This window comes from Hippichthys cyanospilos, chromosome 10 (genome assembly GCF_059441005.1).
Source record: "Hippichthys cyanospilos isolate Australia breed blue-spotted pipefish chromosome 10, RoL_Hcya_1.0, whole genome shotgun sequence".
In the NCBI taxonomy this organism is placed as follows: domain Eukaryota; kingdom Metazoa; phylum Chordata; class Actinopteri; order Syngnathiformes; family Syngnathidae; genus Hippichthys; species Hippichthys cyanospilos.
This window is the reverse complement of record NC_142378.1, coordinates 13,175,308-13,191,846: the sequence shown is the minus strand read 5'-3', so window position 1 is coordinate 13,191,846 and position 16,539 is coordinate 13,175,308. Positions and strand designations below refer to the sequence as shown.

The following is a 16,539-nucleotide window of genomic DNA, read 5'->3' as shown; positions in this document are numbered from 1 at the left end:
CTAGAAAATGGATGGATTGATGGTGTGCGTACTTCTCATTATGACACTTAATCATCCACCCACTGTGAATATTTTTTTTTCAAATTTTTAAAACTCATTTAATCAATTTTTAAAACTGCATAATTAACAAGTCCAAAGTGAAATGAATGAATGAAAAATGTTTTTTTTTTCCAGCAGCTTGTGTATTTTTAAATAGATCATCACATATACGAGCAATTATGCATCTAATATTTTGTTGTTGTTTCGATCTTCAGAAGAGGCGAGGCTCTATCGACACTAAACTTCATTACCCATAAATCCTAGTAGCCCAACATTTGTCACTTCCTGTACGGAAGTTCAAAACAAACGCTAGCCACTCGGCGATACGTCGGTCTTTTTTCAATGTATTTTACGATATTTACATCTGAAAATTATCAAAGCCATTAGTTTGGTAAGTCTACTCCTGAGTTGAATCGCACGTCTTTTCAGAGCAATTTGCTCTTTCCAAATTCCACTAGAGGCTAGCTAATGCTAACTGCTCAGTTTTGCTTCTGCAATGCCTTCAAACAGTATCATTATTGTAAAACGCTGTTATTCATTGATTGTATTTTTTCCTGCTGCTCACACGACATTCAGTGCACTGTATACAATACAGTTATACTTTAAAAAAGATGAACGTTGTTTATTGTGTGCGTTACAATGTGATACTTTGAGTAGAGAACCTAACTCTTTTAATATATGCTGTATATATCGTGGGCATATTTTTTTCTGCCTGTGTGTGTGTGTGTGTGTGTGTGTGTGTGTGTGTGTCTGTATTTCTCTATATCCCCCCCCCCCCTCCCCCACTAGGTTATTTTAGCTAGGGTCCATGTTCCAAAACATGAGGTTAATTGAAGACTCAAAATTATCCATAGGTGTGACTGCGAATGGTCGTTTGTCTCAGCGTGTCCTGTTTGGGCCCGGTTCATATACAGTAGGAATCAACTCCAGTTCACCCACAACTGGATTGAAGACAAGCGAAATATTAAAAATACATGGCTGGATCATAGGTCTATCCAAGACCCACTAAAGTCTTGTTCTAAACCCAGGAGCTTGTGTATCCATGGAGACATCTGAGCCCGGACCCGCAGATGGCGAGGAGCGCCTGGTGGAGCTGCGACCGCGAACACGCTCCAACCCTGAAGGAGCGGAGGACCGTCAAAGCAGCACAGGTAGCCTCGGAGTCGGCGGTAATCCCAGTTTACCTCAACCGGCTGTGGGCAGCCGCGTCGAAGGCGAGGGCGAGGCCTCGACCAGCGACAGTCCTCCGATTTCCACCACCACGACCATCTCGGTAGCCGGGGCTCAGACCGTCACCCCCGTTGTCGCCGTTACTCCCTCCACGGCCGTACAACATGCTTTAGCTGCTGCATGCAAGGACAGGCCCAAAACCACGCCACAGCAACCCGCACTGACGGCATCTGTCCAACAACCAACAGAGTACAAAATCCGAGTTCCTCGTGTCAACTGTCCAGAGAAAGTGGTAGGCTCACATATTGGGTTGACACATTTTTAAAATCAGAAACTTATCAGAATCAAAGGAAATGTCCAAAAGTGATCATTCGCTCCTAGCAGTAGTCAAAAGTATAAAACCCATTCAGAGGTCAAAGCAATTCAAGCAATTACCCTCTGAGAATGCACTACTGTGAACAGGGCATCATTCTGGGAAATTGCCTTTTTTTTTAATTGAGAGAGAGTGGCTCTTTTTTTTTTTCCTTACAGATGCAAATAATTTTCACAAAAATTATAGTGTGTCTCATTGTTTTGCTCCCAATAGATCATCTGTCTGGACCTTTCTGAAGAGATGTGCTTACCAAAGCTGGAATCTTTTAATGGGTATGCTCCTGCTGTTCTAACTAGTTCTCCCCAACGAAGTAGAAGTGTTGTGTGTGCATGTTGTTGTTTTTTTTTTTTTTTTTTTATACATGCTTCTTTTTCTCCAGCTCTAAAACAAACGCCTTGAACATTTCCCAGAAGATGATTGAGATGTTTGTGAGAACTAAGCACAAGATTGACAAACGACACGAGTTTGCTCTGGTGGTGGTCAATGACGACGCTCTGTGGGTGAGTCGGGAACACGTTTGATAGACGGTATTTTTGTAGCCTCCAATCTTTTTTTGTAGCTGGGTGCCTTGCTTGGGTGAAGTTTAGACAAATTTCATTTATCTTGTTTTTTTTATTCATCGCAAAATAAAATTAAAGTCCATGTAAATACTCAAGATTCAAAAGTCTAAAACGAGACCTAGATAAATAATTTGAAAAATGCCCACTATACAACCTGGTATACAATCCTTTCTAGAGAAAGGCAAAAAAAAACAACAAAAAGAAACATAATCTGGTCGCACAAATGTGCACACACAATTAGAATTAGGGATGTGACTGTGTTTAGAATCAACCAATCACAATCATGTGAAATGACTTAGCCCCCATTGACTTTCGTCTGATATGATAATGAAGCTAAGCCTTAGTGAAGCAACAAATGCGTCTTGGTCCTCAAGTCCAGTGTTGGGGACCCGGTTTCATAAATTGTTCCAATTTGTCTCAGCTCTCAGGCTTCACTTCAGACCCCAGGGAGCTGTGTAGCTGTCTCTATGACTTGGAGACCAACATGTGTGAGACTTTCAGTATCCTTCCAATCCATGTACGTTCATTGGTATAAGTCTTTTTTTTTTTTTAATAACCTTAACCCCTATCTGCAGACCTGGAAGATCTTCTCAGTGTCATGTAAGCATAAAACCTTTTCTCCACTTCCCAAAAGATACTATTTGAGGATGGTTTTATTAAGATGGGCTTTGTCCGTTTACCAGTCGTCAAAAGATAGAGCTGCCGTCCACGGAGAAAGTTCAGACTGTGCCACCTCCTTATGTGGTTCGGACAGTGCTGATTTACAGCCGCCATGCTGGACAACTGCAGCTCAACCCCTCTGAGGATGTCAATGTAAGTGGGACATTTAGATTTACTTCAGGCTTGATGCGGCAGTAGCTTGCTTATGACTAGCGGATTCAATTTGGCAATTTGAGATGAAATGTCATTCTACTCTGTAGCTCCTGTCCAGGTGCCTTTGAGCTCATGTTTTTTATTTTAACGTCTTTCAGAAAATGCTACAGTCTCCCTATTTTTTCTTTGATGTGGTCTACCTCCACAATGGTGCCGAAGAACACGGCGAGGACACAAGCTGGCGGGTGGGTGGAGACTTTCACCGTGTTGGAACCTTATATAATCTCAATATGCAGAAGCAAGTGCTACACTGATTATTGAATGTCATATCGCGCATATTAACATTCGCTTGTCTGACTTGCATGGTTTCAGTCCGTCGTATATAAATTTTGGCTTTTATAGCATGTATTGATCAGACACAATTGGAGGATACATTGTAGTTGTCCATCACCTTCCAATTTCAGTTGTGCATTGTGTGTTGTCTGTCACCAGGACAACTACACTTCTTTCTGCAACCTCGACTCAAAGGGACTGTGTTATCACTTTGAGGTTTCCTTGAGCGGCCCCGCCATTGAGCTACACAACTGCATGGCCAAACTTCTTGCTCACCCTCTGCAGAGGCCTTTCCAGAGTCACGCGTCATACAGCCTCCTGGAAGGAGAAGAGATGCAAGATGTTGAGGCCACAGTCTAGAAGGAAACTTGCTCTGTGGGGGATAAGCATACACTGTAAATGAGTAGACCAGCACCTAGATTGTACGTCCTTGATTATAATGCCTAAACGTTTTTTGTTTTTTTTTATTATTTTGGTTATTTCAGAGATAAGCGCGCATAGAAAGGCACGTTTGCGCTAGTGTGGGGGTGAACACAGCTGACCCAGTTACCAGCCAATCAGCGTGGGCCCACTTATTCCCGTTAAAGTCAGCTCAGTAGGGGCACACACAGACTTTGACATTGGAGAAGCGGAAATAGACTTGCTGGGATCCATGCAGAAAATCAAAGTGGGTATTTCTAAGGGACTGCAAGCAGACCTCCATTGATATTGTGAAGTTGGCCGGAGCGATAACAGATCGCTGGTGTGGTGTGCACTTGGGGACTGACCTCCCCACCAATTGTTTCTATCCTTGTGTGAGAGAGTAAAATCCAGATGTACTGATTATTGGGCTTTGGTGTTATACGTTTATAACACTACACTGTTCTTTCCTAAATATGAAAATACCTTTTCATCCCTCCCTGACCAATGTCTTACAGCAAAACGATTAAAGAAAGTGCAAAGGTGGAGTAAACGTTTTTGACAACTGGCAAACTCAAGGGGGGTGAGGTAGGAGTGGTGGGGATGTCAACATTTTACTATTTCATCGTCAGCAGAAGGTGCAAAATCTATCATTGCTCACCCAGTATAGTTTTCTGTACTCAAAATCCATCCTTGCTTGCTCAAAATCTTTAATTGCTCGCTTGCAAGAGTGGAAGAAATATAATTCCATATGTTTGTGGGCACAAACAGTAAGGGAACGTTTTGATAACACTGGAACTGTTGAGCGGATGTAAACATGGAAACTAGAGTGCTGTTCAGTTGACATCGTCCCTACCCCATGAGCCGGAGGAGTGATGAAATCATAACAGTTTGGGAACAACTGCAAGTAGAACAATGACTCAGAAACGCCTGAAGAGGGAGGCAAAACAACACAAACTAGCAAACTCTTTGAAGACATGACAAATACAATTACGCATTGAGATTCAGTTTCTGGTCACGCAATCCAGCTTTAGCATCCTGCTGTGATCTTAGAACAAAAATTTCATCCCGAACACAACTACAAATGAAATTACAAAGGACAACAAAATTAGCCTGTAAATATACATTACGATTTGCGCGGCGACAAAGGCTGAAAGAATGCACGAAATACAAACCGACAAGACACAAGAAACTGGGGGGAACTGAGCTGATGAGGAAAAACTGGTCTAAAGAAATAATGACAGGGAGAACTAAAAGCTATCTCAACTCCAACACAACTATTGTTTCTTGCTCTCTACATAGTCGTCAGGAGATGGCAGTATTTCTCCTGGAAATGAACACTGCAAATTTGGACTTTTCAATGCCTAAACTATGTAGATAAAATTGATGACTGTGTAACAAGTCCTAATCCAAGTAGTTTAAAAAAAGATATGGGATTTTAAATAATTTATACTCTTTTTTTTTTTTTTTCCAAGTTGAACGTTTTTGTTGAATTCTGAACTATGACATGATATGTAAGAACTACAATTAATATTGATTTTGAAAAGAAAAACATGAATACAGTATTTGATTGGATATAAAGCAGGACTGGAGGTGGGATTATAAATACGTAGAAAACAACAAACTGCTCCAAAATAAATGTACTATTTAACAATTCTAAAAATACAAGTGACTGTAGCTCCAGCATGGCATGCTGACTAAGGGATTGCATGCAGGGCCTAAATAAATAAAAATAAAATGTCACGACCTTTTTGCTATCAATACAACATGGATCTAGTATCGTTTATGATACTTGTATCAGTCAATACAGTCTCTTAATATCAATACCAACGTATTGTATCAATACAATATTGATTTTAAGGTCGATTCTGTCGATATTTGGATCAATCTGCAACAGCTCGAGACTGCACTAATGCTGCGTTAGATTGGGCACATTTAGGAGTAGTATTATTTTTACTTAGTAACGCATTACCGACATACCTGCCTGTTACATACAGTATGTATGTTTGCGTTTTGAACCAGTTGTTTGCATGCACCTACCTTCGCGATCGGCCGTTCGATCACAATGAGCACCTCTGAAAGCATGCAGAATAATCACCCGGAGGACAAGTGTTGAACATCCCTGCTAAACCAAAAAAACACATTTTTCTTAAGGCTTTCATGTTCTAAAGCGAGCATCACACACAGGAAAATATCTTTATGAGTGATGTAGCTCTTATCCAGTTATAGTGTGATTATTACTTTGGTCCCAAAGACATCATGCATCTCCCGTCTCATGTTACTTATCTAAAGCAGTCATTTGGTCTTATCCCTCCAGCACAAGGTTTCCTGTTTTTAATCCGTCGGTGTCCACTTCAGATAGTTTGTCACTTTCTGTCACTCACAGGCCTTCATAATTGAGCTTTTCCCCGACCACGGAATGTTGTTAGTGAGACAATGGGGCGCAGGAAAGCCCGGGACCCAGAAGACCTTTCCCCTTTTTCCACCCTTGCGGTGTCGGCTGGCCCTCACGTCATCGCCGCGGATAACAGCGTGCGGGAGTGCCCGCTGACTCCGTACTGCAGGGAGAATTTGTTATCCGCTCATCCCTGAAGAATGACAGCTCCCCATTGTTTTCATTCCTTCACTCCTCCACTGCCACGACTCCTTTCCGTGCTTGCTTGGGACAGGATATGCTGTTTTCTTATTTTGTTCATCTACAGTCTGGATAAGGTGTGTCTGTGTGTGTGTGTGTGGGGGGGGGGGGGGGGTGTCTTAACCCATCTGCTGAAGCATCATCACCACGGATGTCATCATATCACTCAGCACCTTCCTTCATGTTTTATGTGTTGGGGGTTTTGTGTACAAAAGGAACAAACTTCTTATATACTTGCAAACATTTGTCCATGTAATTCAGTTCTGCCTTACACGATATCAAAAGGTTATATCACAAAATGAATTCATTCCCACAGGGAAAGAACTTGAAACCCGGATAAGCACATGTTGACTAAGATCACAATAAATGCAACAGCTCTACTGCTTGGAAATGAGACTAAATGTGAGGTCAAGTCAAAACCTTTGTTTACGCATGTCTAAATATAGCGTTGTGATTTATATTATGTTTGCATGATACAGTCTATGCAGCAAATTCATTCATATCTATCAGTCATCTGAGGGGGCAGCCATTTTGCCATTTGCTGTCGGGTGGAAATGACATCACAGTTGCGATCCGGAATAAAATGTCTCCACCAACGGCATGCCGCAAAGGCGATGGTTGCTAACAATTTGCTTAACTCTTCCTGCTTTACTTTTCCGGTCTTTTTTTTTTATTGCCAACATGTCTCTACTGAGTTAAACGTATTCAATCACTGATTAAAGGTGCTTAGAAACAGCTAGTCAAATCCACCGTCATTGTAAAAATACAGTCTACAAGTCTCCAGCACTAGTGCGAGCCACAAATTACTTGATGCATTCAAGTGCCGTCAGGCTTTTCCCAGTAAGACAGAAGGAAGCTTCTACAGCAGGCATGTCCAAACCCAGTCCTCGAGGGCCGCCTATCCGGCATGTTTTGGAGGTTTCTGTCCTCCTAACACACCTGATTCAAATGATCAGCTCATCAGCAAGCTCAGCGGAAGCCTGAGAACAAACCTGATCATTTGAATCAGCTGCATTGGATGACGGAAACATCAAAAACATGCAGGATAGGCGGCCCTCAAGGACCGGGTTTGGACATGCCTGATCTACAGGTATGTGGATTTGAAGGGATAGTGTGTAAGATTTAGAACGTTTTTCATTACAAACAGCAGGAGGTGCTGCAGGTGCTGCATTTACCATTGTCTGTAGCTATAACAAACATGGCCGCCTCAGGAGAAGTGCCCCCCCCCGTCCTCCAATATAATTTAATGATAACTAGACCTAGGATTATATTTAAAACATACCGTTGGTCATTAAGAACACATTCATTTGCACGTTTTTGAAATTTACAATCATTTAATTTATTCATTTTTAATTAAAAACGGTCTAAATCTTACACACTGTCTCTTTAACATTGATAACGGCAAATATCTAAACAGTGTGGGCTTTCCATCAATCTTTAAAAGTTAACATTTACTAAGAAAAATAATGGGATGAGTTTATATTGCATTTTACTTAATAACTTAATAGTCCATCAAGTTACTTATGTTTACAATACCTAATCAAATCAAGCTACTGTCTTCAATTCTGTTAGTTTGCAGGTCAATAAACTAAAATGGAGAATAAAGTAGCAGTTGTGGTCGACATTCTATTTTTGTGGAAAAAGTCACTTTTCACTATACTATTTTATGATTCTTGATTTATATAATATTTATTCCATTTAGGGGCGACTCATGGAAGGGTGGTTAGCACATCCGCCTCACAGTTCAGAGTCCTGAGTTCAAATCCACTTTGCTCCAGCCTTCTTATGAGGAGTTTGCATGTTCTTCCGGATCCCGCGTGGGTTCTCTCTGGGCACTCTGGCTTCCTCCCACACTCCAAAGACATACATGACAGGTGTTTTAGCCATTCTAAATTGCCCTTAGTTGTAATTGTGAGTGTGAATGGTTGTTTGTCTTTGTGTGCCCATCAATTTGGGTACAGAAAATGGATGGTTGGATTTATTATCCTTATTTTTTTGTGTTATTCACACGCACCAATCGGAGCAGCGCGTTCAATTTAGTTTTGTACAATGGCAAAAAGGGCATTCTATTCCATTCTATCAAATAAAATTTCCTTGGTGCACATATTTCATTGGAATGTAATTTGTTGAAGCATTTTGTGCAAACTAACCAAGTTAAAACAATGATCAAGTATGGCAACTAGGTGCCCGTTTTTTGATGTGAAATTTGCTGAAGAATGGGCATTTTCTATGAATGTAATGTATCTAATGTTGTATGCCGGTAGAATTTTCCACGCACAACGATCTATTTTAGTAATAGTGACTTCAAGAATGAGTTGGTGAGGCGCTGAGAGGCTGTAACAGCGACAGAGGTCGAGGAGGAGGTGGGAGGTATGCGAGGTGAGGGCTGGGCCAGGATGGACTGGAAGTGTGCCCCCACAAGCATTTATAAACATGGCCCCGCGACTCTCCCCGATTCTTTGTTGACATACACCCACAAGACAGACGACCCTGCCACTTGAAGCTTCTGCGATTCAAGAGGGAAAACCTTGTGGAGTTGAGGGCCCTCCGAGCAATTCCTTTTGAGATCTTCCAACCTACTTGCCACCATTTCACCTCCAAACATGTACAGCTCCAGCTACTCCCGGGCCAAGTTTGGCCTGGACGCAAGGGAGCCTTTGCACAAGCCCAAAAGCAAGAGTTGCGGCTACTACTTGAGGATCGTGTTCTTCTTCTCCTCACTCATCCAGTCCCTCATCATCGTCAGCCTGGTGCTCTTCCTCATCTACGGGCAGCCGGAGAAGTCCGCTGAGGAGATGAGGGTCAAGGTGAGGCCATCTATTCTAAACGGCGAAAATAATGCAGGTTTATTTCTGCTGCGTGCGCTGGGCCTATTCTTTATTTTCCATGTTATTTGAGATGATGTCAAGTGCTGTGATTTTGCACAGGAGCTGGAGCTGGGCTTCAACAGACTGAGCGAGAACAACATCCAGCTGAGGAAGGAGAAAGGCGAGCTGGGAGCTCAACTTGGGGCGCGCACGGCTGAGAAAGACGCCCTTGCTAAACAGCTGGTGCAGCTCACAACTGATGCCAACACTACAAAGCTTGAAATCATGACAAAATTAGTAAGTGTGTATATTCAAGACGTTTGTTTATGGCTTTTTATAGGTGATACACTTTTTAAAAAATCTCACCAAAAAAAAAACAATAAAAAAAACGTTTACAGGCCAGCTGTGAGAGGCAGATTGCGACAACACGAAGCACGGCGATGCGATGCCCCACTCCCCCATTACAGCAACCCATGCTGGTCACTTCTAACAGTATGTATTCCCAGACATTCTTTCCTAATTTGAATGCAACAACAAATATTGCTCATCAAATTATAATGCAATCTTTCATAATCTGTTGTCACTTATATAAATAATAAAAATGTTTTATGATTCAATTATCACAAATGATCTGCTATTATAACTCAGCAATAGTGGCCATCCTTGATTTCACTTGTGTGTTGATATTAATCAGTTTTAGTTTTCACCTGTAAAATTAGTGTGCAATGTGGTGGTACCTGACATTTAATATATATATATATATATATATATATATATATATATATATATATATATATATATATATATATATATATATATATATATATATATATATATATATATATATATATATATATATATATATATATATATATATATATATATATATATATATATATATATATATATATATATATATATTACATTAATAATAATAATACATTTAATCTAATATGTTTCCCCTGAATCAATCAGTTCAGTCTTGGAGAAAAGGATCATCTGGTTGCACTAAAGAGTCAAACTTTTGACAGAAAGTTATATTTGTGTGCAAAGTAAAGAGTTTAGAGTTTACTACAGTTGTTAAAGTAAAGAGTTCAGTTACACCAAGTAAATAGAAGTGAGTTTTAACACTTGAATAAATATTGGTTACCCTCCGAAGTTAATGCTCTAAACTTGACAGTCCTTATATGTGTGTGTATATATATATATATATATATATATATATATATATATATATATATATATATATATATATATAGAGAGAGAGAGAGAGAGAGAGAGAGAGAGAGAGAGAGAGAGAGGTATGCATAATAATAATAATACAGTACTATGTATAATTTTACTTTTGTATTGTACAAACAAAATAATTATAATAATTGTCATAATAATAATACATTTCACATATGATATTTCCCCTGACTAAATAAAAAAAAAAAAGAAAACAGACAAACAAAGAAATCCTGTAAACTAATCAGTACAGTCTTGGAGAAAAGTGTCATCAGGTTGTACTAAAATGTATAAAGCATGAAACTATACACCAGTTATTGGGGAGCTAATATTTCACAACACTCGTGCGATCCCTCCAGATGAACTAAGAACTTTACAGACCCTCAACGCGCAGCAGAAAGCCATGATTGAACTCATCGAAGCCAACTTCAGCCATACGGTCCACTACCTGAGTCAGGAGAGGGACAACGCCCTCAGGGACAGGGACGTCTACCACCGGGACATCATCGCTCAACGCAGAGAAAACACCATGCTGAAGGAGCAGCTCACCGTTTACAGCAGGTATACCCAAGTGTTTGTCAAAAAGAATTACTGCGGGATTAAATAAAGATTATTTGATTAGATTTTTTTAACATTGGGTTTCCCCAGGAAATGTAAAGAGGACTTTGCTCATTCACTGGACGGGATCCAATCGGTGACCAGGGATTTCCTGAACAAAATCAACAACCTGTTTCCCCACCAGCTGACCTTTCACCTCACCTGTGAGAGTCAGCAGGAGCAAGTGGAGAAGATAAGAAACAGCTGCACCAACTTGTCCAGAGATGTGGAGAATAAGTTTCAGCTGTATTTGGACAATGTGGGCAACAAGGTATGTGTATAGAGTAGAAACTGTATATCTCACATGTACAGCTGCATCACATCGGTTTCTATTCAAAACAATTAAAATATCATTGAAAAGATTTTTCACTTTTCCAGTAAAATAAATACTACAGTATACCTCTACATAACGACAGCAGATGATGATTTTATTGTTTTAATATCATTTTAACATTAAACTTTACAACAAACGCATCACCGAAATTAGAATAGCGCATAAAAAGTCAGACGGACAAAATCATTTTCAAGTAGTAGGAATGTAGTAATGAATGAACATTTCTATCAATATTTATAGCAACACATACATGTGTTCATATATCAGAAAAGACATTCCTGTGTGACTTAATTGCTTTGAAATGATAATACAGTCATATATAAATGGCTCATTTGACCTTTATTTTTGCATAGTTGAGTCATAAGCATGACTGAGAATCATTTACATCCTCTAGAGAGGATGTATTTCCTCTGGAAAAATACTAATCCACTGAGTTAAGGACCCAGCTGCCCACTGAGGTGAACACAAGGTCATTGTTGAGGTGACTTATGGCTACTGATACAGCAGCAAGTCATGGAGAACAAAGAACACATATCCTCTCCAAATAACTCACCGATTCCAAAGGGAACACGCTGCTAAATGAGGGGTAAAATTTTTTGTATTTGAATGCATGATTACTTTCTGAAAGTATTCCATTTTCAGGCAAAAAGACATTGTCTTGGTGTCATTGCCTTTTTTTCATTATTATGATAAGTAGCGGTAATACTGATAATAAACCTTATTAACGTTGTAAGAGACAATTTGCAAATGTTGGGAGATAAAATATCATAGAATTAAGCCAATTCTTTCCTACCACTGCTTTCTACAAATAAGGTACCTTCGCCAACTATCATTGCCAACATCATATAGTGACTGGCAGAACAGTTGCGTGTCTTTCAAGTTTCAATACAAAACTACACTGCAACATAAAGTAACTTCCAATACCGATATTAATCCGATATGTTATCAGCAGGAATGATACAAATGTTTCTTTCAACAATTAAGTAATTTTAACACAAATATGTGTTCATTTCAACCCATTTCTTCTAGACTTTCATCAGAATATCCCATTTTAGCAATAACAACAATCTGGCACAGCAAGTGGTAGGTGCATGGAGTAGCCTAATTAACGACTCGTCTAAAAAGGCGCCATCCATTAAAATGAACGAGGATGATTTTGGATAAACTGTTTTGGCAAATAACTACACCGGATACTAAATTTGGAAAAACATATTTATCATTTTGGATAACAGGGCACACATAGACAAACAACCATTCACACACACAATTACATTTAAGTGAAATTTGAAGTGTCCAATACACCTACCGTGCATGTCTTTGGAATGTGGGAGGAGACCAGAGTGCCCGGTGAAGACCTACATGTGCACTGGGAGAACATGCATACTCCACACAGGAGCACGAGTTGGAATTGAGCCCGTGCCTTCTGAGGTGTAAGGCAGACGTGCTAACCAGTCTGCTACCCCCAGTCTTGCCGCCCCAGATTTTTATCATACTTTACAAAAGTGTTCATTTTGGCCATCTTGGTCACAATTTGGGATTTCCCAAGTAACAAAACCCAACCGTGGAGATACCGTGGAATTCTTCATGTAACAGTGTATGAAGAATTGCCTCAACTACCATTTGCTTGGAAATTGCACGGCAAAGCAAGTGACAGTGTCAAGACTGAATCTCATAATTTGGAAGATGTACAATAAAGGCCATCTCTAGACAAAGGAACCGGGAAAAACTCAAGTTTCTGCCTTCGCGCCCAAAAATATCCCCAGAATGTCTGGAGGGTAACATCCAAATCGTAAACACCGCCACATGTCTTCCTGTCGAAGGTGGCTCAGATTCAAGCCACGTCGAGCCGACTGGAGGTGCTAAACTCGCACTTGAGCGCTGACCTGCAGCGGTGCGAGCACAGCCGCAACCGGACCATGGTCGAGACCGGCAAGCGGCTGCAAGACAAGCAGAAGACTCACGACGAAAAGGTGACTTTGAGGGCGCCGCCCACTCACGATTCCTACTATCTTTTTTCAACTAACGAATGCTCTGTTCAGATGGAGAAACTGCTGATCGAGCAGAACCGGCTCAGAGAACAGAAACAGTTGCAAGCTGAAACTTTGGCCCTGAGAGAAAACGAGCTGCAGACCCTGAGGGCATTGCCCAATTGCAAGGTACGATACGCTCACTCGACACGCTGCGTTGTCGGCGCACGCGGACGGGGAAGTCGGTGTCCGCAGATGGTCTCTGATTAAATGGAGCACGGTGCAGAGGTGAGCTGGACGTGTGCGGACTCAGCGTCGGAAAGGGATCGCGGCCCAGCGGCAGGAAGGATGGGCGGCCCAGATAACAACTCTTGAATTCTGTCACCTTTCAAGCTGTGTAGATGAACTTGTCAACTTCTGTGTGTGTGCTCGTGCCATCGAGAGTAATCTGCACCCGCATATAAATCAAATGTAATCAAGGCATGTTCTGCAGGTGGGTCTGCCAAGACATGCAGCTGTGCCGTCCGTCCCGCAGTACAACAGACAAAATGCGGGCAACTGGCCTGCTGTTGCAGCACCAAGCTTCAGCAAAACTCCAACGGTAAATTTTAACTTCATACCTAGTTTTTCTTTAAGTAAATCATTAACTCCTTCAATCTAGAGAGAGAGAGATACAACGTAAACACATGTCTGGGATTAAAGGAGTTATTGTTGCCTGTCAGTGCTTTTTGCAGTCTTGCAACACTTTTTGTTTTCTCTTACAGGTGAGATGAACTCATTGAAAATGTGTGGAAGACACTCCAATGATGTTAAAAAACAAAAAAATATACTGTACACAACATATATTAAGACACCAGAGGCGTTCGAACAATCTGTAAAAATTCTGTTATCACATGCGCACATGGTTTGATGGTTTGATTCTCTGCCAAAGATGGATTTGTTATAAATATGTGTATATCCCTGCAATCAGGCTTCTGTAAAAAAACAAAAACAAAAAACATTACGTTGATGTAAATATTAGTTGTGGGTAGTACTTTTGTTTTGTAACACTTTTTTTTTTTTTTACAGTTTAATAAATTAAAAGAATCATCAAAATGTCTTCTATTTCTATTCCTGGTTCTAAAGATGGAAATGTTCTACAAAAATAGAGTGTGAGCACTTGACAGTGAAGTTTATGTTTCCCTTGGCGTCTCATTTTGATGGTCAAGAAAGCTACCGCTTGTACAAAAGGTCCTACCACTTCGTTTGTGAACTTAAAGTTCAAAACAAGACAAAAGTAACATGACAGATTGACGATTTTGGTCATTAAAAAGATGCATACACAAGATTTATGCTTATTCTTGTGTCTTACACACACCACCAATTATACAAGCTCAAGCTTTATTGCTTCCTTTTCCTTTTATAAATACAGAGTTTAGAACACGCAGTGCAGTAGTTGCATACAAAGCACCAGACTTTTATGGATAAATAATAACTATTATCCTGTTAATGTTAACAATGCATTCAATGTGACACCGGGGAACGCTCAAGACACACACACACACTCAAGAACACCAACGATACATTAATAATGGCCATCATTCATAAGATTTTTTATATCATAACCCCACTTACATCATAAGTGTTGAACAAACATGAAAAGCGCCTAAACCGTGCAAATGCTCACCCCAAAACAGTTCAAAAGTGTTTTTTTTTTTTCTCGCTTCATTCAAAGTTTAACAACAGGATGCAGACCCTTTAATGTTTAATTTTAGGCATATTATCAGAAATGAGTATATTCTTAGGAAAAAGTACAACTTAAAGACAGCCGTGGGCCAGATTTCACAGACATAACAACATATGCTTCACTGACTGACTGCTCACAATTAAAGCCACACCATCATTCTCACTATAAAATGTAATATCAACAGCGGCCAGAGGCGGCGCCAAAAACAAAGATCAAGCCAAACAAAGCACAAATGAATGAATCGTTAAAGTAAATCAGTTTCAAAACATCATTATTTCAAGTGTATTAGGAGGTGTGGGTTTTCTGTTTTGTTTTATTGTTGCCATAACATTATAATACAGTACTGTATATAATTAACCTTCTGTGTGAATATGGCATGAGGAATAATATATAGTGGCCAAGTGGTAGGCTTCAAAAAGTTTTTGTGCTTTTCTTGTTTTTTTAATGTAAACAGTGCTGATCCGTGATATCTATTGATGATCCTTTTCATTGTTTCCTTTAATTATTGTTTTGTGCTTTTTGAAATCCCTTAGTGATGTGCGATGTTGAAAAACCCAGATCAAGATCAAATGACTAAAAATATTAAACAATATGTGGAAATATCAAATAGGTGTGGAACGACAGGGCTCCAGGTCACTCAAGTTTGTCCAAAGTAAATTATTTTGTGAATTTAACACCTACTCTGCACAAGTCTTCACGAGATCATGAGAATTATTACAACCAAGATATTGTCATATCACAAGCTAGTGGTTTGGTCCATGATCAACCTTATTTGGAACAATTCTATACTTAGGTACTACAAATTTCTTTCGGTAGCACATCATGTCAACTAAAAGTCAAAAGTGAAAATGCCCAGCATCTGACACGTTGGACAGCGAGCCCCAAATTTGCCTTTCGCCCCCTCCCTTATGTCGCAATTAATCAAGAAGAAGAAAAGGCTGACAGAGTAGAGCGGGAAGAGGAAAGGTCTGAGCACAAAGACGTGCAAGAGAAAGACAAAAAGACGCAGACAGGCACTTCTGTTGCCGTTAAAGGCGAGCAAATGTCGTCAGCGACCACCGAATGGGGAAGAAGGGTGACGGGTTCAACAAAGAAACATAAATATTTGATCAAGGCCAGATTGACAGGGGAACAAAAGCCACAGCATTCATCGCCTCAACAATGTTCCTGTCTCACAACCTTGGAGGAGAGCCGGGTCACTCACTGTCTGAACATTTTTGGGTACGTTTACGTGGTGCTTCGTACTTCAAATCGCAGCACGTATGAAAATATCTAAACAATGACGACTTCCTAACACCTGTAAATGTTGACATATATCAAGGGAGGTGGGGTACTTTGTATCCATTTTACAAAACCTAATACAATAACAAGATTTTCCATCTTCTGTTCTCTTAGTTTGTATGTCAATCACTCAAAATAAAGAAGAGTGTAGCAGTTTTGGTTTGTGAGGAAAGGGAGCTGTCCTTCCATTTCAAAACTCAATACATCTGATTTAAAAAATGCCGGTTTAAGGTCTCACTTTGTCATTCTGGTCGTTCTGTCTTGCGAAGCGGACTTCA

General features: G+C 40.1%; 2 protein-coding genes across 3 annotated transcripts; both read left to right on the top strand.

The window, feature by feature from the left end:
* Positions 1–305: 305 nt before the first annotated feature.
* On the top strand, positions 306–4,111 carry babam1 (BRISC and BRCA1 A complex member 1). Its single transcript, XM_088424806.1, has 9 exons — positions 306–430; positions 1,068–1,501; positions 1,796–1,854; positions 1,962–2,082; positions 2,564–2,642; positions 2,718–2,742; positions 2,826–2,955; positions 3,114–3,200; positions 3,448–4,111. Exons 2-9 carry the CDS (start codon positions 1,082–1,084, stop codon positions 3,646–3,648), a joined length of 1,122 nt encoding a protein of 373 aa, XP_088280932.1. The 5' UTR covers positions 306–430; positions 1,068–1,081; the 3' UTR covers positions 3,649–4,111.
* Positions 4,112–8,795: 4,684 nt separating this feature from the next.
* On the top strand, positions 8,796–14,547 carry plvapb (plasmalemma vesicle associated protein b). 2 transcript variants are annotated; one of them, XR_015867002.1, is made up of 9 exons: positions 8,796–9,129; positions 9,250–9,426; positions 9,528–9,621; positions 10,716–10,917; positions 11,005–11,224; positions 13,108–13,257; positions 13,327–13,443; positions 13,541–13,675; positions 13,748–13,852. XR_015867002.1 is itself a non-coding variant. In XM_088425951.1 (9 exons), exons 1-9 carry the CDS (start codon positions 8,926–8,928, stop codon positions 14,025–14,027), a joined length of 1,281 nt encoding a protein of 426 aa, XP_088282077.1. In that variant the 5' UTR covers positions 8,796–8,925; the 3' UTR covers positions 14,028–14,547. The 2 variants fall into 2 exon arrangements, 1 of the variants encoding a protein (XP_088282077.1); XM_088425951.1 differs by lacking the exon at positions 13,541–13,675 and adding an exon at positions 14,019–14,547 and having other exon boundaries at positions 13,748–13,855.
* Positions 14,548–16,539: the final 1,992 nt, after the last annotated feature.